Raw genomic sequence first — 24,281 nt, forward strand, 5'->3', positions numbered from 1 at the left:
CTGTAGGAAATTAGAAAGGCACCTGAAAGACCAAAGAGCAGCAGAGCGCTCTTGGTAAAACCCAAACACCACTTTTGCTCATCTCAGCACAGGAATGCACCTTTGTGCCTGCAGCAGAAGGAACCACCCAGGGCTGGCAGAAAGGGCAAGAGATGGCTGAGCGCCAGTGTGAGCTGTTGAACCTGTGTTCGTGCAGTGGGGTGACTCTAGCATGGGACAGGGGAACCCTGATCCTGACCCAGCTGGGGACAGTGGCTGTGTCCCTCAGCCAGTGGGCAGCAGGAGCGCAGGCAGAGCAAACGACACGGCCTGTCTCTGTGTGCAGTGGAGGTGACCTTGAGGGACAGCTCGATACGGCTGGCCCCAAACCTCCTGCTCCACTGTCCCAGGGATGAGGGTGACAGTGGCCCTTCCAGGCAGCAGCAGGAAATTAGAGTTTAACGTGCAAGAGACTCTGTACTGGGGCGGGGAGGTGCTGTGGTTGGGAGATACAGAGGGGAACGCTTTCATGTGGGAAGTGCAAGGAGAGGCGAGGGCAGAGGGTCTGCTCCCAGGCAGAGAGCAGAGTGCAGCCATTATCAGGCAGGGCTCTGCTGGCAGGAAGCGGCTTTTGACTCACAGGAAGCTGAATTCGGCTGGTATCAGCCCCTCGCGCGAGGGCCAGGGCAGTGTTTTATCTGCTGTTGAGCACAGCAGATGGGGAAACAGTCGGCACTCCCTCCCAACCCACTCCTGCTCCAGCAGCCCCTGACTGATGGCCCTCCAGCATACCCCCCTTGGAAAAGGGATGCTTCCCTGTGGAGCCACGAAGCAGGGGCAGCTTCCCAGGCCCCAGGAGAGCTGCCAGCCCCACTGGAGGAGGCAGAGATTGTCCTGCCAGCTGGTGCAAGGGCAGAGCCAGGACCCTCCAGGCTGCTGATCCCAGAACAGGCAGGTACCAGGTCCTCCAGCAGTGTCTTCCCCAGTCAGTCTGAAGAGGAGCTGGAAGCATGTAGGTCTTGGAGAGCTGGCTCTCTGGCTTGAAGCTCAGATTAAATCCTCCCAGATTCTCCCAAATCCGAGTCCAAGATGGGGAAGGGCTTGCAGGGTTGGAGAGCCCTGTCATCCCTTGGCCTCTCTAGAGCTGCCCGGGTTGGGAGTCTGGTTTCGCTCGGGGTGGTGGCAGCTCACCGGGGCTCGGGGTGAAGGTCACCGCCAGCAGTGTGGAGGGGATCGGGTGGCAGCTGCCGGCCGTAGACCTGCTGCTCTGTGGAAAACACAGTTTGCTCCTCAGTGCTGCAATTTAGCTGCAAAAACATCAAATTGTGGCAGTTTTCACACCCAGGCCAGGCTGCTGAGGAATGGCCGCGGGGGCTGGTGGAGACACAGCGGGTTGCTGAGAGCGGAGGGAGCAGGGTAGGTGGAGGAGACTGGTCATGGAGGTGGTGCAGGTGCTGCTGCTGGCCTCAAAGGCAGGGCAGGTCCATGTGGGAGCCATGGCGAGGCTGTGGGAGACATGGCAGGACTATGTGGGAGCCATGGCAGGGCCGTGTGGGAGCCATGGCAGGGCCGTGTGGGAGCCATGGTAGGGCCGTGTGGGAGCATGGCAGGGCCGTGTAGGAGCCATGGCAGGTCCGTGGGAGCCATGGCAGGTCCGTGGGAGCCATGGCAGGGCTGTGTGGGAGCATGGCAGGGCTGTGTGGGAGCATGGCAGGGCTGTGTGGGAGCATGGCAGGGCTGTGAGAGCCATGGCAGGTCCGTGTAGGACCACAGCAGGGCTGTGTGGGAGCCATGGCAGGTCCGTGTGGGAGCCATAGAAGGGCTGTGAGAGCCATGGCAGGGCTGTGTGGGAGCATGGCAGGGCTGTGTGAGAGCCATGGCAGGGCTGTGTGGGAGCATGGCAGGGCTGTGTGGGAGCATGGCAGGGCCGTGTGGGAGCATGGCAGGGCTGTGTGGGAGCATGGCAGGGCTGTGGCAGCCGCGGCAAGGCTGCGGTGGGAGCTGAGCGGAGCACAGCGCTCCGGCGGGATGGCGGTGCCAGGGGGTGGCAGGAGCCCGCCCCGCACTCCGCCACCGCCCCTGCCCGGGTCCCGCCCGCCCCGGGCTCGGTGAGGTCCGGGACCGGCCCTAGCGGGGCCCTGCCCCAGGCCGTGCCTGCCCCGGGCCGGTCCGTGCCGGGCGAGGCGCAGCGGGCGCGGGGGCACCGGGCGCGGGGCGGCGGCGGCGGGCCCGGGGGAGCGGATTACCGCCGGTTGCCGTGGTTACCCGCTACCTGCCGGCGGGCCCCAGCCCGGCCCGGGCGGGGGGGCTCGGCCCGGCCCTCCCTCCTTCTCCCTCTCTCCTTCCCTCCCTCCCTCCCTCCCTCCTTCCTCGCCGCCGCGGCAGATGTCACCCCGCGCTGCCGCTCCGGGCGGCCCGGGCGCTCCCCGTCCCCTCCCGCCGCACCGCCCCCGTCCCGGGCAGGGCCGCCGAGAACAAAGGTGCCGGGGCTCGGCGCTGGCAGCGCCATGGCCGGTCCGCAGCCCGTGGGAAGCGCTGCCCGGCCCGTGCCGCACCCGGGACAGCGCTGCCTGAAATGGCTGTCGCCGCCCGGTGCCGGGCACGGCTCCCGGCGACCCCGGCCCGCACAGCCGCCCCCGGGCGCGGAGCCCCGGGGTGGGAGGGATGGGGCAGAGGGCAGGAGGTGCCGGGGCAGCGAGGCCCCGAGGGGGCTGCGAAGGGCAGGGGGTGGTCCCGGGGGGTACGGGCGCTCCGAGATGTGAGGAGGAGGAGGCAGGCAAAGAAACGTGGGACTAGAGGAGATGGGGAAGACAAAGGACACTGGGGAGGGAAAAGACCCGATGGAGGAGAGGAGGTGAGAGCGCTCACAGCGCTGGGAAGGTGGGGAGGAGGTGAGGAAGGGCGGTGAGAGCTGGGGGACAGGGTACGCAGGGACGGAAAAGGAGGAGAGACCGGGAAGGGGGAGACAAATGAGTGCAGGGCAAATGTAGGAGAAAGGAGGATGGCTGGAAGGTGGCAAAGGGACTCCTCAGCACCTGAAATGCTGCCCACTTCTGAGCACTTATGTCAGGGCTGAGCTTTGCTCCTGAAATCTTTTACACCTTTTAGGGACAGATGACTTCTAATAAAGCCCCCATGCCAGAACAGGATAAAAGCATCCCTTCTTCCCATTCTGCTTCCCAAATGATTTTTTTATTGCTATTTAAACCTGAAGGGTTTTAAGCCGTTCTGAGATATTATGGGCTCTGACTCATGCCTTGAATACTGGTGAGCAATACTGGGTGTGGAAGGAGGAACCCGAGGGGCGTGGGCCCCTCGGAGAGGTACTCAATAGCACACGTGTCCTCTTAAATCCTCGGTCAACATTTGGGTATATTGCCAGATATAAACCTCTCTAATCCTGGAGGTACTGACTTGATACAGCTTCTTATACCCAGTGCCTTTGATACCGCTTGCATCTCACCTGCTTCCCAGAGCTAAATAATCATCACGGGGAGAGCAGTCACAAGGCTGAGGAGGGGATGGAGAGACGCAAGGAGTCAGGGGAGGATCGCTGCAGGGAGTGGGATGCTGAGGAGGCAGCTCCGGCATCCGGCATCCAGCCGGTGTGGAGAGGAAGGCGCTGCTGGGTGTGCAGGGAGGCTGTAGCAATGCCCAGACCCTGAGGTTACCTTCAATCCTTCTGAAATGGGGGAGGAAACACGGACCTGCTGGCTGGCTGTGCAGGGAGGAGGGCATTAGCTGGCTGGAAATAGTGATTTGCATACAGGGTTGGTTACAACCTTAATTTTGAGGGCTCTGCTCGTTACATCTGACTGTGCTTTTCTCCTGCTGCATTTTCCTTTGTCCTGTTTCTGTAATTATCCTCATTTCAACCCTGCTCTGAGGATTATTGGTCAGTAGGAAGCCTCCTAATGCCCGCTTCTCCTTGGCGGGGGAATACCCATGCCCTCGATTAAACTGAAACTCTCCGAACGGTGACAGAAGAAATTAGATCTATATTCCTCAAAGACACTCCCTGGGGCGAAGTTTCCCGACCCCCACCATGCAGCCCTGCCACCCTGCCCCTTGTGTTCGCTCTCAATATTCTCTTTGTTACAGCTACCTTCAGACCCAGCTCAGGGCTCCTCCGGGAGGGCAGAGGTGGTTTGTGTTGGAAAATCGTCGTGCCCGTGTCCCAGTTGAGCTCACCGACTGTCCTGCTGTAGCCCCTGCCCAGGACAGGGAGTCTCTGTTCTGAAATTGGGGTGAGGAGCCAACTCTAATAGGCAGCACTGTACCTTAAACCCTGAGATGCTGGGTGGCTTTAGCATAAGGTGGGCCCACTAAGTGATTGATTTTTGAGAGGCCCTTGACTGGTGGCTTAAAGAACAGGATTTATTCAATCTATAGACTGTGTAAGATACATGGACCCCAACCAAGGACAACAAAATACAGGTTAGGAGACTGGGCGTTCCCTTTGCTTGCAGACCCCTGCCAGCCCCTGCCCACAGGCCCTGCCAGCCCCTGCCTGCCCTCAGGGATGTGTGAATGCACGTGACAAAGATAGTTTGCAGGTTGTTTAGATGTGCAGGTTGCTGCTCAGCAGCCTGGTGTGTACCCGCTGGACAGCATCCATGCATTCCTTTTGGAAAGCAGGCCTCAAAGGGACATAGTGTGTGTATATATATGTGTGCATATATATATATGTCTAAAATTTTTTTTTTGTCTTTGCAAAAATGGCATTTTTTCCTGGAGCAAGCTAAGCGACCTCCCAAAGCCTGGCCCTTTTTTGGTCCCCCCCGCCATTACAGTAGCCACTGACCACCTCCCACTATCCCTCCCCGCTCCGGTGCTTTGTGCCGAACACCGATAGCAGCTGCTGGGTCCCAAAGGCTGCCTCCCCTTCCCACGGCACTCGCTGCCAGTGTGAGCTGACACCGTTGGTGCCAGTCAGCTCGGAGGAGCACTGCTCCCCACACTTCCCACTCCCATCAGTCTGTCACCACTGCCGTGTGGCAGAATTACTGCCTCCTGCTCTCCAGCACATCCGAACACACAAAGAGCTGTGCTGCTGCTGCCAGCGCTCAGCTGCTCTGCGTCTGTGAGAGGGAGGGAGCCTTGGAAAGGTCAGTGCAGGGAAGGAGGGGATGTTGGCTCCTTCCTTTAGGGGCTGTATCCTGGCATCACAGTGAAACCTTGTCCTGCTGGCTGATCCACGTCTGCAGGGACTGCAGCCAGTGAGAGTACCCCACGTCGCAGGGCTTCCCAGGATGGTTTAGCACCATGTGCAGGTCCAAAGAGCTTCCCCTTGCCTGTTCCCCGCCTAGCAAAACCATCCCACATTATGGAAATTGAATTTCTTGATCGGTCGTGGCTCCACTCTGGACCCTTCTCTTGTTTTTATTCCTGGCCCAATTTCACTGCCAGCTTTAGCAGCACAACAGCAGCAGCCGCCACTGCCCTGGCTACAGCAGGATGCTCCCTGGAGCGCTGTTTAATTTATCCCCCACATCCCCCGTGCCCAAGGCAGCCCGAGGCGGGAGCACCGCCACTCTGCCCCCTCCAACCGCGTTAGCCCCGGGCCGATCTCCTCACCCCTGTCACCCATCGCTGACACTAACTCAACTTGCCTGCACTGTTGTAGGGGGCAGATGGACTGTCGGAGCCCGAGGGCATCTCTCTGAAACGCGTGGCTGTGGTGGAAGATTTCTTTGACATCATCTACTCGATGCATGTGGAAAGCTCGTCGGAGCCGGGCAAAGCACCCAAACATGCCGGGCAGAAGAAAACCTACCGAGCGGTGAGAGTCCCCCCTGTGCCCTGGGCAGTGAGAGGGGACTGGAGCAAAGGGGCTGAGGGGCTGTGGGAGTGAGAGTCCTGTGGGGATGGGGACGAGAGGGCAGGTAGAAGCAGAGGCACTGGCGGAAGGCAGAGGCGAAGGAGAGCCCCGTGTGCCTGTGCGGGGAGGCGTGAGGAAGGAGGGGTTTAAAGGCAGAGCAGCTGTGCTTGGGGACGGGAAACGGGGCTGCAGCGGCAGCACAGCGGTACGGCTGCTGGGAGAGGAGAGACCAGGGGAATCATACAAAGACACTGCACGTCTGAGGGGAAAAGAAAGAGAAATCCTCAGTATTAGTGATGAGCGAGGGGATGTTTGCTCAGTCCTCTGCATACTCCAGGCCATCTGCCTCCCTGTCTCCCTTGGCCAGAGGGAAATGTCTCGTGTGGGCCTTGGAGGGCAGGAGCAGCCAGAAAAGGGGACTGGGGCATGGCTGCAGCCCCTCTCCTTCTCCCCAGCCTCCCTGGTGGATGCTCCTACCAGCCCATCCTGGGTTTCCTCAGTAACAAAATGGAGGCAGGCACAGAGCTAAGTCTCATCAGGTGCTCTGTGGATGCTGAGAACCAGCTCTATCCATCCTGAAACCACTCTAGTTAGGTCAGGAATAATTTAGCTTGAAGTGTGCTTCTCCAGGGAGCTTGCTGTTTCTCCTGACTCTGCACAGCCCTTCAATGCAAACATTTGGGCTCTCCTTTTACAAGAAGAGCTGTCCAAAACCAAGCTACTCCCTTGATTCCCACAGCCCTAAGGACCAGGTCGCTTAGAGACAGGAGTGGCTGGCTGGCAGCTCGGCTCTCTGGTGTGTATGTCGTCCTAGAGAGGTCTGTGCAGGCTGTCCTGGTCTCTGTGATGGTGCCTGAGGTTCTGCAGAGCTCAGTGTGCTGCCAGAGCTGGTGCAGGGCTGGAGTCTGTCCTGACTGTCCTGCCTGCGGATGTCCCTGCTCCAGCCATGCTGTCATGCTGGCAGTGCTGGTGAGACAGCCCAGTGCCCTGCAGCCTCCCACACGTGGTGGGAGCCTCCAGGGAGCAGGACTCTGAACACAGAGCTCATGGCATCGCTCTGTGCCCTGCGCACTCGACTCCTGCCCCTGGGGCAGAGTGTGGGGCCGGGGGCTGGGGCACACACTGACCCTCCCTGGCCGGGGGCAAGTGGCCTCTTTATGGTCCAGAGGGGACAGCCCCACCAGCATGACCACAATTCAAAAACTTTCTGCTCATTTCCCCAGCAGACCACTCTGACCCTCCCCTAATTCCTTCAATTCAGCTCTCTGGAGGACTAATCTGTGCCCTGCACAGCCCCAGGGGAGCAGGCTGGATCCGTCTGTTTTCCCAGGCCTGCTCGCAGCAGTCAGAGAGCTTCACGCTCCACCCCTCATCTCCCTCTTGAGCTGAGATCATCACATTAGCAGTGTGTATCCCCTCCTGACCTGGCAGGACGCTGCTGGCTGGGCTGCCCGGCCTCACTCCTGCCCTCACTCCCCAGAGCGCCTTTGCAGCCCAGGCTGGAAGGAGAAATGGTGCAGAGCACACGCCGTGCCTGGCTCCGGTGTACAAAGGGATGCTGCTGGATGGCCAGTTAGGAGGCTCCAGGGTCTCCTGTCTCTTTCTTCCAGCTCCCTTTCCCCACCGCTTCTGATTAGAGGCACTGGAGAGTTTGCCCTTGTCCATGACCTCCGGAGGGAGGCAATCAGAAAGGGAGTTTGGATGGGAGATAACTCATCAAGGAAGCTGTCTGCTCTGCAGAGCATCAAATCAGCTGAGAAATAACAACTGTATCACTAAAATTAGCTGAGCATTTGCAGCAGAGACTGTGGGCTTGCTGGAGCAAAAGAGGCAGGGAGACGGCTGAGCCCGGCGGGCAGCGCGCGGGGACAGTTCCCTCCCTGCCTGCGCCGCGACACCACGGCTGCCACCAGCAATTTTCAGGCCCCTAATTTCAGCATTTCTGTGGGAGTCCCTCATGCTCGTGCATCAATAAATATCGCACAGAGGCAAAGACTGAGCTGGCATCCGCTCGGTCACAAGAGAGCTCGCTGGGGCTGCAGCTAAATAGGAGGAGAATCCCATGAGGACCAGGCACTGCAGCCTCCATTTGAGTGCTGGGACAAGGTCCCCGCCTGAACTTTCCACCCATCTGGCATTCTGTGCATGTGAAAGCCCGGGCTCTGCTGCCGCGCAGTGGAGATGGATGCAGATCCCTCCCACCGCAGCGGCTGGGGCTGCCTTAGCCATGATCCCGCGAACCCTTTGCCCCTGCCCTACTGCTCTGCTTCTAGAGCAGGATTTTAATCCAAGCTGAAGCATCACCCTTTCCTGTAGAGTAGAAAAAATGCTTGGAATTTAGGTATTTTTGTATTTAATATATATTTATATGATTTAGGTATTATTTGATAACAATATAAGGTGGGAGGATGACACCCACCAGCCAGAGGAGGGGGACTGGGACATCCTGGGCCACCCTCCCGGCTCGGCCCCATCACCAGCCCTCACCCATGAGGTGTCTGGTTGCAGCCCCACTTCCCATCCTGAGCCCCACTTCTGCCGGGCTCGCAGCCCCGAGGACTGGCACAAACAATTGAATTTCTGTCTGCTTTATGACCCCACTTGTAAGAGCTGTGACCCCTGTGGGGGTCACGGCCCCTGGTTTGGGAACGGCCGTGCTAGGACAAGTCACTTAGACCAAACAGGATGGGTGATTAACCGTAGGAACCAGCCCCAAACTAAGAGGTGGGCTCTCCACCTCTTAATGCCTTCCAATTAAGACCAGATGTCTTCCTGGAAGATGTTTTAGGCAAACCACAGGCCACTGGGCTGCAAGAGAACCTGGGTGAGCTTCCCTGACTTGTGCTACACAGGTCAGACTCCAAGATTTGATGGTCTTTTATGGCCTTAAAAAAGTCTACATTAAAATTGACTAATTCCTTCTCCAAATAACCTTGATCTTTAGAAATACTGTAAAATTGCTGCTGGCAGGGATTCATCGGAATAATAGAACTCTGGGATTGCCAGGCACCTTCTCTGGGTGCTTAAGTCTGGATCTAGTGTTTTAACTTCAAGCATCCAAGTTTTAAATATTTATCCTTATCTTTTCCTCATCTGTAAAATACAAATATCCCACAAAGGTTCAGGAGACTTAATTCATTACTGTTTGTAAAAATGTTTTCAATTCCCTAGATAAAATATGTCACAGAAGTGCAAAGTATTATTAACAGTAATTGATTGTCATTGTGGGAAAAAGTGACCTGCCCTTACAAAAGATTAATGGATTCTTCAGGTTACTGGTGTGATGATAATTAACAACGCAAACAGAGCTGACAAGACCTTACTTTTGCATTTGATTCTTACACATCTGTAGCTTCACTCTTCCCAGACTCCGAGGGGGAACGGGAAGGAGTTTCTGGGAAGGTACGGGTATGCAGAGATTCCAAAGGTCTGTTCAATCGTGTCTTGGTGCCTCTCTGACCCCTCCCAAAGCATTCCCCCATTAACAGCTGCTCTGGAGGGGCGGATTTTGGGCCGAAGGGAACAATGTGTGGCTATGAGCTGTTGATGTTCCCAGTGGGCTGGGCAGGTGAGGTGGGAGGGTGCCCGTGGTCCCGCACTCCACTGGCCGTTCTCCCTCTCCCAGGACATTTAGCTCTCTGTTGTTTCCCCAGATTGCAGAGACCTACGCTTTCCTCCCGAGAGAGGCTGTGACCAGATTCCTGATGAGTTGCACCGAGTGCCAGAAGAGGATGCATTTCAACTCCAACGGCCTGGAGCCCAAAGGTAAGGGCGAGTGGCTTCTGCCAGCAGAGCTGACACTGCATTTTGTACCAGCGCGGTACCACCGACGGCTGCCAGATACTGCCCCGACCAGGAGATACATATTAACCTGAGGATTTTCCCAACCCCCGTTATTTTTCATGCACTTTTATAGCCAAGATGAAAGAATTGCTTAAACCTGCTTTGTCTGTCACTGCTTTCAGCTCAGGGAGCAGAAGCAGCCTGGCTTTCTTTGCCAGCTTCCCCAGTAGGTCAAAAATATCACAGATATGGCTGCAATCAGCCCATAATCATGTGTGGGTGGAAACTTCAACGTCTAAAAAAACCATGATCTAAAGGTTTTCCTTTGAACTGTTAATTTTGTATTGAAAGACACGGAATGTGTCTGAATGGCTGAAGTTTCTGATAAAGAAGCAATTTACACTAATTAATAGATAAGCACATGATCCTGGGTTTGATAATGGCAAGTGTTTTGGCAATCACAGTTACATTGTGCCTGTGTACCCACCCAATTAGTGTGGTGGTTGACTCGTTATGGTTCAATGTGCAGCTCCTAGGCCTGAAAGAGAAGCAGGGGGAAGATGATGGGATCAGGTTCTCTTCCAGAGGAGATGGTTAAAGTTTGTGTTAATGTGTGTTTGTGTGTTAATGTTTGTACGGGTTTTTTTTTGAATTACAAACTTGTGATCAAGTGCAAAGCGTCACACTGATTGGTTTCACACAACAAAATCATTTCTTTAAAAAAAAAACACAAGCAAATTGCAAAGAGTTTGGACTATTTCAAATCTGGAAAGGCAAACTGGCTCATTTGGCAGCTCTTATCAAGGAGGGAAGCAGAATTTAAGGAACAAAAGGCCCAACAATAGAAAATTTCTAGTATAATACTGATTGCCAACTGTTTACTGCTGGGAGCAGAGCTACAGACATCCCAGAGGTTCAGTGTAAGTGGATTATGTGCCAGTTGTCCAAAGGTAGTGACTGAAATGCTTTGTACTCATTACATTTTTTAGAAACTCTCCCAAATAACCCCATGAGACTTTTACTAGCTGAAGCTCCATTACTGCAGCACTTCCCACTCTGCCAGCTAAGGGCCCGATCCCTGTTTCCAATTATGTCAGGAGAAGTTCTGGCCTTTGGCCTCGCTGGGAGCAAACCTGACCTTCACACTGATTGCACTGCATCCATCACGGGTGACATTCAGAGCACTGCGGCTGCAGCAGTCGGCTCAGTGGGTGGGAAGGACGATGGGATGAGTCAGGCCAACAAGGATGTTGCCTGTTGGCTTCACTCAAACCAGGACACCTTCCAAAATGCCTGGCACTAGCTGAGCTGCCAGACCCAGAGCTCGGGGTCCTGTTTCAGGAGGCAGCTGATGAAAAGGGTTGTTTCCTTCATAGAATCACAGAAACTGGTTTGGGTTGGAAGGAGCCTTAAAGTTCATCTCATTCCATCACCCGGCTGTGGGCAGGGACATTAAAGAAGACCAAGCTGATGTTCCTTCAAGGGCTCCCACCCACCATCCTGCATGTCCTGTGCCTCTCCCAGGAGCACACACCCATCCCAGTTCAGAGGCAGCTCAGGGAACACCAGGTGCTGGGTATCCTCCCCAGAGCAGTCCTAGATATGGGAACCATGATCAGGGCTGAGAGCTGGCTGTCCTGAGCAAATTTATAAATTAATATCAATTATCAATTTATTTTCATAAAGCTTCTCCCCTTAGCAGTTCTTCTAAAAATAGGTCAGTCAGGAAAACAAAGGATCCCACATGTAAAAAGTCCCACTTACCCACCAGGAATGAAAGGACAGAAGTGCTTTTCTGCTCTGAATAGCACCTAAATAGTGACTAAGTATATGTGAAAATGCATTGAGTAGATTAGATAAGGTAACTTTTACTGGGGAAGAGTGTCTGATTTCACTAACACTTATTCAGGAACTTATCAGGAGCAAATCACCTAAAAAAACACTGGGGTCGTAGAAGAACCACTGAGGTGCATGCACATGCATACACACATGCATATACAGGTAAAGTTTAACTCGGGAAGATGACAGAATTTGAGTCATTCCCATCTCTTCCTGCTTCTCTTGTCCATGAAACAGATCTCAACACATTTAATTTGTGATCACAAAAATCCCTAATTAAACATATCTGACATCAAACCCTGCAGGGCACCCACATCATTCATAAAAGCAAATTGTCTTGCTCATGGGAAACTTTGAACGTCACTGGACTTCACTGGGATCTCTTTACAGTGTTACTAAATTAGGATTAATTCCAGTGGAGTTAAACAAATGTGGAATTAGGATCAAAACCATTTTACTTTCAACCATCCTGCTTGTTCCATCTGTATGTCCAACACGTGGGGCATGTGATAGAGATAACTGTTTGAAAAATGAGCTAAAGGATTCCAGGAGCTTCCTCTTGTGACGTAGGATGTAAGGATTGTTCCCGTGGAGCCCCCCAGGCCTTTTAAAACAAAGGTTTTCTTTCTTTTCCAGATAACTTAAAAAAAGAGAAAAAAAAAGGGGGTTGGTTTCTTAGGCTCAAGCCCTTATGTGCTGCAGTTGCACAAATTCACAGTTAATTTTTGGCTGCTAATGGGATTATTCCAAATTTACATCAGGCTTTAGGCAGAATCTAAGCACCAAGGATCATTTACCTCCCTCTTCTTCCCCACCTGAAGTTGCTGAGCTGCTCCTGTTCAGCCTCATTCATCTCTGCAGCGCTGAGCACTGGAGTGGGGGATGTCAGGAGAGCAACTTATCATCCTCAGAGGTCTGAAACACTCTCCTCATCCATGCCTGTGCTTCAGGAGAGAGTAGCTCTATCTGTGTTACTCTTAGCAAAGGCTTTTCTAAACTCTTCTTAAGGACTCAGCCAGCTGAGGGAGGTGGCAGATTCTGTCCCTGCAAGAAGGTCCCCTTGTGCTGGGATTTTTGCATCTTTTCATCACGAAACAACATCCTTGTACAGCAGAATAATGGGTTATTTTGGGTGGTTAATATATAGAGGTATAGAAGTGCTCTTAATTAATCTGTAGGTCAAAGCATGACAGAGACTGATGACATACAGCCGTACAAAAAAAGGAGGAATCAGTTTACAAGGTTCCTAAAAGCTATGGACCTTCATATTTGGGCAAGCTGATGGCCTGAGGGGCTCTGGCTGCCCATTCCTGCATCCACAGCCAGGAATGCTTCAGCTTCAGCTGCCCAGGGGCGGACTAGATGGACCTGGGAAAAAAGCATTATATTGCCATGGACCCAGTCAGTGTCTTGATAGAGAAGATTTGCAAAAACCTATGTGATGTTAAGTCACTTACAGCTTTGGGGTCAGGTCATTTCGTAATCAGACATGATAGATCTGGTGTTTCCAGAGGTGTGGAGCATCTTCAGGTCTGCTGAGTTTCGCCAGGATTTTTCGACACTCAGCATTTCTGAGCAGCAGGCCCATTACAGTTGGGATGATGGGTTTTCTGAGGTGCTGTAAAACATGTTGTGAAGGCTCTTTTTCAAGGGGCCGTGTCAGAGGTGCCTGTGAAACCAGCGACCCCAGGAAATGCAAGCCAGCCATGGAGATTCTGAACCAGGAATGGAAACCTCCCACCATCGGCTCACCTTCAGCTCCTGGAAATCCTTCTTCCCTGTCCATTGTTGCTTAAGCTTCCTGTCCAGGGGACACCACACATCCTTTCAGCATGTGCTGGAAGGCTGGATTAATTCTCCACACTTGCATCTGCTTGTCCTGAGGACAAAGAAATCTTCCTTGTAGCCAGCAGCCATCCCTGTGGACAACAGCAGCTTTCCTCCTGGGCAAACCCACTGCACGAGCCTGTAAATTCAGTGTTAGAACAGATCATTTTGGCAGCCTTCATGTCCTGCATGGAGAGATCACAGGCTCTGCAGTGCTTGTGGCAGAGGTGGCAAATCCTTGAGAATTCAGAGAAATCACTGAGAATTTGCTTTGTGGGGTCTCCTTTGGCCTGGCCACACAGAGCGATCTGCAGGAGTGTCCGAACCCAGAGCCATCCCTAGAGCTCAATTTGATGCAGCCAGAGGAATTAACAGGAACAATTTAAATTAAAGATCTTTAAAATTAAGTTTGTGTTTTAATGAGGATGTTAAAAATAATCTTCATCATCAAATACAGATACTTAATATGTTGCCTTAATGTTAACTCCTACCTGAGGGAATCCCAGCAAAATCAGCAAGACTTTGCAATGCTAAAGCAAGCTGCAAATAGATCCTTGTTCATCACCCTCCACATAAATCCCATGTGTATGGAAGCACTTCTGAGGCATAGGCAAGACTCTGCTTCTTCCTCTAGTTTGGGGGACAGTGAAAAATTACACATTATGTGCAGTTTTTTTCCACAGGTGACAGCAATGCTTGTTTTCCTTTTTTTTTTTTCCAAGACAACATCTGTTCTGTAATTATGTTCATGGTGGGGTCATGTTCTTAGAGGAACCTTCGCTCAGCGGGCAGCGGCTCTCGCCAGGGATTTGAAGTGCTCCAAGATACACAAGTGTAGAAGTTATGAGAACATGTCACAGGTCCCTCATCTGAGTAAAGTTTTTCCTCTGTTCTTCAGAGAGCGAGCCACCTTCCTCCTTGGTTTCTGGGATCATTGACTACAACATGCCCCTCACCTCGACTTACCTGAAGCAGATGAAGCTGCGGGTGATGAATTCACAGGAGCAGGTGAGTGGGGCGGCACGAGGGGCACAGAGGGGCTCTGCCCACGGCAAAGGGCTGAACTGAGCAACTGGTCCTGGGCATGTTGATTTTTGGGAGGATGTTTTTGGGAATGGCCAGTTTGTCCAAGCAGGTCAGGCTCTGACTGAGCCCAGCTGGTGCTCAGTCTCCTGGCCCAGAGGAAGCAAACCAGGCTGTTTCAGGCTCATGTCAGTGGAGAGAGGCAGAGATGGGGTTGATGCAGTTACTGCTTGTAACAGTCTGCTAGTTCTTTAGGCGTACGGTTCTTCTAAGAAATTGTCTTAAAAATAAATATGGCAAATAGGAATTTGTTTCTTTGCCTCCCCCTGGTTGCTTGGGAGCTTTAGCAGACAGGGTCTGAAGCCCAGACCTTGCTTTGGTGCCCTGGTCCTCTCTTAAACTGCTCAGCAACTTGAGGGGGTTCAACCACAGGCGCTCAGCTCCCATGTCAAAGGGGGAGATGGCTCCATTGTTTGATGACAGTGTTAAGCCACTGGATTTTGCTTTGGGGATGTATGGGGCACCCTGCCACAGGATTATACCCAGGCTGTGCAATTTTCTGAAGTTCTGCAGCTGCAGAATTAGCTATGGGAACCTCTGTGCACCATGGAAACAGTCTATAAAAAGAAAAGTATGTTTTACTTGCTCCCCACAATCTGCACTGGAAGCCAGTGCTGGATTTTCTTTCCAGCACACTGAAACCTGAACCTGATCTCACACATTGCTGCCAGTGGCAAAAAGTGACAGGGTTTGCATCTGCTGTGGTGGAAAACATTGCTGGGAGCTCGAGCTGTGAAACTGTGCCCAATGTGGGCTTTTATCCAGCGGCTTCCTAAAGGCACATGGGTTAGAGCATCACTGCCAGGGTGTAAAGTGCCAGGTGTGGGTTTGCTGGAGAGATTCCGAGCTCCTCCATTGCTTCCGCTGTGAAACCTTTTTACTGGAGGACAAAATGGCATCTGGTGGGAAGCATTTCTGTGTCTTGGAGCTTTTTCCTTTGTGCTTGTTGGACACTTGAGTGGGTTTAAGGCTTTGTTTTAGGTTTTGAGAAGTGAAAGGCTGCGATGTGTCAGGTTTTGTACTTGTGGTTGGCTGGGCAGTAGAACAGAGAACAGTTTGGGGGGTGACTGGGCTGGGCTGGAGATGTGGAGTGGATGGATGTGACCCTTCATGCCATCTGATGGCTGCTTCAGGACCACTTCTGGATAAACAGGGTTGGGAACCAACATGTTCCAGCCACCTCTGGGTTGTGCAGAGTGTTTGCTGGGTCTCGGTGCATCTCCTGGCAGAGCAGCACTGAGATGGCAGACCTTGAAATCCTGTTCTTCACCAAGGTCAGAGACTCGGAGGCCATGGAGTCTGGATGTGCTTTTCAGCATTTGAGGTGGCTGTTTCAAGTTAAGTTTGCTACATACAAAAGGATGGTCTGAGTGGTTTGACTTGTCACCATTTATGCATTTTCAACCAGTTCCTCTTGGCTCTGAAGCTGCTAAAGGGAAGTGTGTTGTGAAGCTTCATTAAACTCCTGTACCCAGTTTCTACAGGTAGAAAACTGGCCTTGCAGTTCGATCTTATTCCCAGAATAACAAATCCCCCCAGAAGCTGGCAGGCATCAGTACTGGATCTTGAGTTTTGGAGCTGCCTGCTTAAGGATGCTTGTTTTGAGAGCTTTGGTTGGTAATTTAGAGATTTGAGTTTATACCCTGAGTGTTGGTGTAGCAGTTTGCACTGGAACTGTCACTAGATCGATAGAACGTGCTGCTAACATGAACACTCCTGAAGCTTGCAAAGATCGGAGTAGAGGCGTATGTCATGTGGGAACAAAAAGGGACCAGCTGAGGCAACCAGCAGTTGTTGGTTTAGATCATAAATCAAATGGTTTGATGTTATTCCCTGCCTCTAAAGTTTTCCTTCCCCTGCGCTCCTGTCGGTACGTGGTAACGCAGCTTTCGAAGCTTTTCAAGATGTAGCAGCCGAGGGAAAAAGCCTGTTTGGAAGAAGTAAAATTTACCATTCAGTGTGTTACTGAAACTGATTCCTGAGAGCAAAATAATAAAAGATCAGTCCTATTGCTCAGACTTCTAAAGCGTTAACGCTTTCCATCATGATGACAATCTGAAGAGGATGCAGGTGGTTGGACCCGTTGGGGAAAATCCAGCAGGACTTAAATGCTGTCCATTCCAGCATGGGACACTCTCTGGATTCCCCTGGGGAATCGTAGACTCATTTAGGTTGAAAAGATCTCTAAGATCAGCAATTCCAACTGTTTACCCAGCACTTCCAAGCCCACAACTAAACCTTGTCCCCAAGTGCCACATCTACATGTCTTTTAAACCCCTCTAGGGGTGGTGACTCCACCACTGCCCTGGACAGATTGTTCCAGGGCTGGACAACCCTTTTGGTGAGAAAACTTTTTCTAATATCCAACCTAAACCTCCCCTGCTGCAACTTGAGTGAAAGCAAGTGCCACGCTCCTGAGGCAGCCGTGGCTGGACCTGGATCTGCTAACACTGAGGGTATGTGAGGAAAATGTGTGTAATAGTGCCAATACCAGGGTTAAGTTCCCTCCACAAGCATTCCTCTGCTATTTTTATGCCATCCTCTTTTTTTTTCTGGAGGATCCTGGCAGGATCTGTGTGGAGCATGGGCTGTGCAACACAGGCTGCTGCTCTCCCTTCCCCGGGTTTAGGGTTAGGGTTGCAGAGTTTGGAAGTTGCAGCTTTTGGGGTTCCAGGTGTTTGCCAACTATGAAGCCCTTCTAAAGATGATAGAAAAAAATCTGACTTTTCTACAAATGCAAACCAGGCAGAAAATACAACCTGCTTTTAAAGTTTGCACTACACAAATATTCCCTGCATGGTTTTTTCTACCAGCATGTCCTGAATGCTCTCAGCTTGAGTGATGCCACTGTGCCACCTCTCACTAGCATTTGATGGTGATAATAGAAATAAATTAAGCAACGGACTCGTGTTTCGCTTGGCTCTGGCCAAAAGCAATTATTTGTATGCAGCAGCACCAGAAGGAACTTGCTTCACTTGGGGTAACAATGAATGAATTTATGCCAAAGTGGCCTTTTAACTTCATTATTCAGGAAAAAAATAGTGTGCATGTAAGTGCAATCTATTAGTGCTGCTAAGCACATCAGTATTAGGGCACCAGTGTCTCCAGAAGGAAGCACAGCCAGAACCTTAGAGAATGCATTTTATCTCTGCTTAGGGACAAAAAACTGTCAGAAGAGAAGCTCTTGTGGTTGCTCACAAAATGAAGAGTTCCTGCAGAATGTATTTTTATATATTTCTGGGAGTCAGAACATCTGTTCTGTCATGGTAGAAAACAACAGTGACCCATGTTGCTTATATTGGGTTCACTGGGACATGCAGGAGCTTCTGGAGTAAGAGCCTTCCTTTATCCCCATTTCATACCAGTTCTCACATGTGTGAGAAAAATCAGGCCCCTTACCCTTTCCAGAGTGCCGAATTAGCCCCATTTCAGGGTGTCTACCGAGGCATTAAAGCACTTCTGAACTGCTGACCTTCCCAATCTAGCAGCAAAAAGGAATGGAAAGAAGATATTTGATATTTATCTGTAATGATCCTTCCACCTCATTTTCAAATGCTAAATATTAGCATTTCTAAATGATTGGTTATTCCATTGCAGTCATTTTCCAGACATCTTTCCTGTGTTACTCAGCCCCAGCCTCGGATTTATTTTTCATGCCGCACGGTTGGGCAGGACTTCCACTGGTTACTGGAGGAATAGAAAGATTTCGAGAGAACAAAATGAGAACACTGACATGCCAGGCTCTCTCTCTGCTCCAGAGCTGTTGCTGTTACCTTGGCAGACACAGTCCAGGGCCGAGTAACCGGGTTTAAATGATACTGAAACGTTTTCAAAGATTGCTTCAGCGGCTGCTGGCAGAAGGTCACGCAATCAGTGAATGGCAGGAAGCTGCTCTTGGATGGGAAATAAGAAGAGCGTTTTTCTTGTTGCTATGGCTTTGCTGCGCTGACTTGTAAGTGTTTGAGAGGGACAGAGCCTTGTCCTGCACCGTCACACACTCCATCCATCCAGTAAATTCCCTGTAAGCCTGGAGTGTGTGATGGTGCGTGGATGTGAAGTGGTTTTCAGAACACAATTTCAAGCAATGTTTTAACCCAGACAGTGGGGTAATCCTGGGAGGGGGGTGGAGGGGTTCACATCCCACTGATGTATGAGGAGTTGGCTTTGTCTGGTGCTGGTGAGGATCAAGCCTTTGCAGGATTCGGGAGCTCACGGAGCCTCGTGACCAGAGGCTGGTTGGCAATGTGAAGTCTTCCTTCTTCCACTCTCCCTTTCCTCTGGTCCACCCATTACTTGCTCACTTCAGCGTCCCACAGGCTCTGAGAGCAGCTGAAATGCATCTTCTCCTGGCAGCTCATTTGCTTCCTTCTGCTTTGGAGTAATCTCCAGACAATCCTGGGGATGCAGAAGGCAGGGAAGGGAGCCTGCAGTTGCAGACGAGGACATTTTCAGTCTGTCAGTTCACTAGTAAGAGTTGCAGACTTCTCATTTCACACAGTCCAGAGACCAGGAGCAAATCTGGCAGAGCTGGCAGCTGCTGGGTGAGCTCTGGGTCCTGGGTTTAGCTGTCTGAGTGTTTCATGAAGGCATCCTGAAGAAATGCTGTATGTGTTCACAGAGGTGAGGAAGGCAGAAGCATGCAGCCAGTACTTGGAAGGAAGTGGGATGATGTGTTTGCATCACATGAGGATGATAAGGTACTTCCCAGCCTATGAAAGGGGGTGTTAAACATCTCTGTGAATAAATACCTCTAAATCAACCTGACAAGATAGCTCTCATTCAAGAGGCTTTGTCTTGGCTTGGGAAGATTTTTCCTGCTGTTAATTTTTAAGACGGTTTGGAGCACTGGAGAAGTTCTCTAAATGAACCCTCATGCACAGGAGGGACCACTGGCCGTAGGCACAAGGAAGCACCGAGTTAGAAAGAGATTTCGTCGCTGCTCGACGGGCTCGGCAGCACAGCCCTCTAGTGGGGACGGAGCTTCTGCCGCCGGGAGCCGGCTTTGCCTGGGAAACTTCAGTTCTGCCCTAAAGGACACAGTTAGTCCAGGCAAAGCCAGGTCCAGCTGTCACAACCAGTGTTTTTTACTGGCAGAGATGGTTTAGCAAAACTTTCATCCTTGGCCTGACGGCTCATGAGATGCAGGAGGTCAGATGACCAACCCATTTAGCCTGGGTTCAGACTGGTGTGAATGGGTCGCTTTCAGTGAAGGGCAACTCATTTTTGTTACTGGGATTAACACTGGTGTTCCCAGCTAGTAAAAACTTGGGAGCTTTTATTTCCCACTGTGTGGATCTGTCAATACTTTTCCCACTGTTCCAGGTGAGCTCTGTGTTTGTTTAGTGTGACGTGCACAGCGAGCAAACAGTGTGAGACCGACTGGGGTCGGTCCTGCCACTGCAGCTCTTGTCTTCAAATGATATGTGATGCCAGGGCTCTGAATCTTTGCACTTTTGGGGCTAATCACATTATTTTTTGTAAGAAAGGAGGTGGCATTGCCCAATTCCAGTGGTGCTGGGTACAATTCACCCCCTTGAACTGCTCAGGTGTATTTAGTTATTGCATGCGGTGGTTCCGCTCTGATCTCCTTTCTAGTAGCTGTGCACTGGTGGGGAGAAGCTGGTCCCTTCCCCACTCTCTCTTCACTTCCCTGTGATGTTGTGCAGCTCAACTAAGGTCCTGGAGAAGTGGCTGGAGGATGTTTAGAAGTTTCCCTGGCTCTTGGTGGATCTCTGGTTGTCATGTTGGCAGCAAGATTGCTCTGTGCCAGGGCTGATCTACCCATGGGGAATTGGGATTGGTCACCTTCCACCATGCACACCTATCCTGATGCCTGTTACCTGATCTGAGAAGCCTGCTAGAGCCGAGCTGTTTGAGCCTGTGTCTGGGGATGCTGAATGAGTAGGGCCAGAATCCCCACTATATGTCTTTAATTCCTTATTTCTTCCCTGTTTGGTAAGGAGAGCTGCGGCCCATTCCCTGTGTTTTAACCAGGATCACAGGCGGCCGTTCCCAGTAGAACTGGAAACAAGGTTTTGGTTCAGGGCACGTAAAGTGGGGCTGGAAAACATTCCTAGGGGGAAAAGTAAAGATGTCTAGCTCAGGGTGATGAAAGCACTATTCCAGCATCCATGGAGTAGTCTCCTGGATCCAGTTAGATCTATCCTGTACCTGTGGAAAGCTGTGCACAGTGGGCTGTTCTGCATCGTCTCCAAGCTCAGGTGCTGATGTGCTGTACGTTGACTTTGATCAAGTCACACAAATGGCTGTTTCTTAATTGCCTTCTCCCTTTAAAAAGGGAATAATACCTTAGAGAGACTTCTGAGGTCTCGCTCACTAATAAAGCTCTTCAAGAGCTCGGATGGCAACTACTTCGAGAGCGCAAACTGTTATTAATGATTTCCGTTATTACGGAAGATGAAGCTGTGTGGTTCAGCTTTTTAACCTTGAATTGTGTGCTTGCTTTTGTTTCTGCCGCTGTTAAACCTGTGTGGCCAGGTTTGCACCTTGCCTGCTTGCACAGACCCCTCAGACCCGCATCAGGGGCCGGGTGTGCGCAGAGGGTGCGGGTGCGTCACTGAGGAGTCAGTTTTGCTCGCAAAGATGGGTTCTGCATCACGTGGTATGGCTTGAGAATGGCCAAAAGTGGGTTTAGTGGTGGTTCTGTTTATGTTGACTCAATTCTGATTTGGGGGGTCAAGAGGTAAGCTGTGAAGGTCATCTTCAGTGCATAGAGCAATGCAGGCATTGCAGCCAGGGGTGTGGAATTGGGCTGTAGAAAGGAATGTTAGAGGAGATTTGACCACCATGGACCTATCTCTTCTAACACCCATTCCCTGTCCTCCAGAGGAAGAAAATCCCGCCCACAGAAACAACTCCTTTCCTGCTCCTTTTTTTTGGCAGTGAATGGTGTACCTGTGAAATACAGAGCTGTATTTCCTTTTCTTCTCTTGTCTTGGCTCCTGGGAAAAAACCCCAACCTTTTATTCATGCACATGCCAGGTGCTAACTACTGCTTTTTCTAAGGAAGGAGCGACCAGGATGAAGTGGGATACAGCCCTCAGCCCACAACGAATCTGGTCTATAACAAAAGTTTCCCAAATCTTTACTCTCCTTTTTTTTTCCCCTGGCTCTGCTTTGGATGGCAAATAATTTAAATTCAGTGTGGATAAAAGCCGTGTCTCCCCCTCATGCCATGCTCTGGGCCCTCCTTTGGTCCCTCCTGCCCCCCTTTCCTTACTGGCCTTGCCCTGGAGAGATTTGCATTTTACTGCTTATTCCTCAGCAGGGTTTGATGGTCACAGAGGACCCAGTGCAAGAGGTCCCGTTTGTTATTTAACCTACTTTTCAGAGGCACAAGAACATCAAGTGACTTGCACAAGGTCGCCCATGAGTCAGTGACTCCTCTGGCGTGATGGCCAGACCCTGCAGTCCCTGCTCCCACCACTAGATCCCTGTGCCCACACTCCACAGCACCACAACCATTCAATTAAGCTCCTGCAGCGCCTTAAATGTCATTTATTCCTGGGTTTGACAGCAGCCGTGGTATTCTTGCTGGAGCCTTGCCTTAGGAAATGACAGCGGATGAGGTCAGGGCATCGTTAGTGATGCCCTTGGAAGCATCACTGCCTGGTGCTCTGGCAGGCTGTGTGGTGTGGGTGCTGTCTTGGGCAGGACATGGCTCTTCCCAGGACCTGCAGCTCAGCTCTGGTGGCAATCTGCGAGATCCTGGCTGGACCAGCACAGACTGACAGGGAGCCCCATGTTCTCTGCATGAGCAGATCTGTGTCCGTGTGAAGGGGCTTGCAGGGACCAGAGGTAGTGAACACATTGTGAGGAGAGAGGAAAGGAAGCGACTTATAAATAATATATTTGATGTATATTATATATATAATATAATAACAGGAGCACCAGTTTATTATGGCCTGTGTTTTTTTAAGATGTAATCTCGTAAGGCACTTACCCCTGTTCTGACAACTCGATAAATTATTATTACCAATTCTATATCTAATTGCCAGTTATTTCCCCCTAGACAATTTGAATCCAAAAAATCCCCACTAGAAAGGTGCTTGGCATGCCATTTCCCAGAGCTTCCCTGGCTGTTTCTGGAGGCAGCCCCTCTTCCGCTGGTGAGCCCCACTTCTGCCAGCCTCGTGACCCGGCGCACTGGCACAAACAATTGCATTGCTGTCGGGCTCATGACCCCACTTGTAACAGCGGTGACCCCCCTTGGGGTCAGGACCCCTCCCCTGCGCAGGGAAAAGCTCCTGCCCAGCAGCTCTTGCTGAATGGCTCTTCCTCCCTCACTGCCTGTGTGGACGCGGCTGTTCCGCACTAAGTTTGCCGATGTGAAATTTAGGTTAATCCATTTCCAAAGTGGATTAGGCTAACCCACACAAAGGCACTTAGTATAAAATAAGAGTGTCCACATGGTGAGGCAGCACGGAATAGTGACTGTGCTTCAAACTCGCATCCTGGCCCGTTTGTGTCCCCTGCGAGCTCTCCAAATGGAGGGGCGGGCGCCTCAGTCCCGTGGGATGTGCTCTCCCAAATGGCTTTAAGCCAGTCTAGCTTGAAGCCGAAGGAAGCACAAGGAGTAAACAAAGCCCAGCAATGGGAAGGGGTTAAAGCCCGCTCCGCTGAGGTCCTCGGCAAGGCTCCTGTTCACCTTAAATGGTCAGGATTTTATTTTAGCTTCAGGGAGGAGCAGCAGCCATGGAGTGGGAAGAGAGTCCTGAACAGGCCCTGGGGGCTCACAGCCTGCTGCCCTCCCAGCCATCCGCTTCCTGCAGAAGGCCCCCAGGGCTCTGCTCTCCCTTCAGCCTCTGGCTCCATGGGTCAGCCTGGAGGAGATGGAAATGCAGCGCAGAGTGATGCCCATTTTCACCTCTGGCCTTGGATCTTCCTGAGCCGCCCTTTTCCCTTGTGCTTCCCTGGCAGTGAGGTGGTTAATGCTGGAATAGATAACATCATAATTGGCCATGCACACTAACAAGCCATAAACCCCAAACCTGGCAGTTCCCATCCTGGCTCTGGCACCATTTCTGGCACTGGCCTACTGCAGGCTCCACGCGGAACCGCTACACTTGGTTTATTTCATAAAAATTTCCTTTGTAACCATTAAATAGCGAAACATGAGGTGGACTGAGAAGGGGGATGCTGCGATACTGGTGATACTGGTGCCCATCACCGGGATGGGGATCACCATCCCCATCATGGTGATCCCATAGTAGATCAACCACTGAGCCGCTGCCCTCGGGGCCCAGCCTGGCAGCAGGTACCAGCCTGGGGGATGCTAGGGCGCAGTATCCCCATCCTCCCGGCCACCTGGCAGCCGGTGCCCTGCCCAGAGGTGTGCAGGGCAAGCCGCTGGTTTCCCAACAGCCAGCGTTCAGAGGCGGCGGCGGGTGGGTGATGATGCTGCCGGCAGCGCGGGGTCCTCCTTCTCCCGCGGAACGAGGGAGAATCATCGGGAACAAAAGGATTCGGCAGCGGCGGCAGCGCGGGGCCCGGCACCGCGGCACCCACCGCGCGGGGAAGGGGCTGCGGGGACCCACCGTGCCCGGGGCTCACTGCGGGGGCCCGGCACTCGCCCCCGCGCACGGGCAGCCCCCGGGACGGAGCTCCCGGTGCTGTGCCGAGAGGAGGGTCCCCGGATGGGCTGCAGCCCCCCGGGCCGTGCGGAGCGGAGGATGCTCAGGCGGGTTGCGGGCCCCCCCCGTGCCGTGCCGATCCATACCGTGCCCTGGCCGCGCATTCTCGCGCTCTCCAGCAGGCGCCCGGCCCTGGACATTGTCTCCTCCCGGGGAAGGGCCCTCCCGGCCCTCCACAATGTGCTCTTCCAGGCGCGGCTCCGCGCCCCCCGCCGCGCCCGGCCCGGTGCGCCCGCCCCCCGCGGCCCCGCTCCCCTTCCCCCGCCGCCCCCGCCCCCTCCGCCCGCGGCCGGGCC

General features: G+C 52.4%; 1 protein-coding gene across 2 annotated transcripts in view; it reads left to right on the top strand.

Annotated features, from left to right (window-relative positions):
- Positions 1 to 2,286: 2,286 nt before the first annotated feature.
- NOL4L (nucleolar protein 4 like) overlaps positions 2,287 to 24,281 on the top strand; it is a 48,398-nt gene continuing 26,403 nt past the window's right edge. Inside the window, exons 1-5 of one of the 2 annotated variants that reach the window (XM_027697400.1) lie at positions 2,287 to 2,459; positions 4,081 to 4,226; positions 5,606 to 5,761; positions 9,454 to 9,565; positions 14,148 to 14,257. In XM_027697400.1, coding sequence (XP_027553201.1) covers positions 5,690 to 5,761; positions 9,454 to 9,565; positions 14,148 to 14,257 — 294 coding nt within the window. In that variant the 5' untranslated portion in view covers positions 2,287 to 2,459; positions 4,081 to 4,226; positions 5,606 to 5,689. Of the gene's footprint in view, positions 2,460 to 2,487; positions 4,227 to 5,605; positions 5,762 to 9,453; positions 9,566 to 14,147; positions 14,258 to 24,281 lie in introns of those variants that run through there. The other variant, XM_027697398.1, reaches the window with a different exon arrangement.

Source organism: Neopelma chrysocephalum, unplaced genomic scaffold (genome assembly GCF_003984885.1).
Source record: "Neopelma chrysocephalum unplaced genomic scaffold, ASM398488v2 Primary Assembly neopelma1_119, whole genome shotgun sequence".
In the NCBI taxonomy this organism is placed as follows: Eukaryota; Metazoa; Chordata; class Aves; order Passeriformes; family Pipridae; genus Neopelma; species Neopelma chrysocephalum.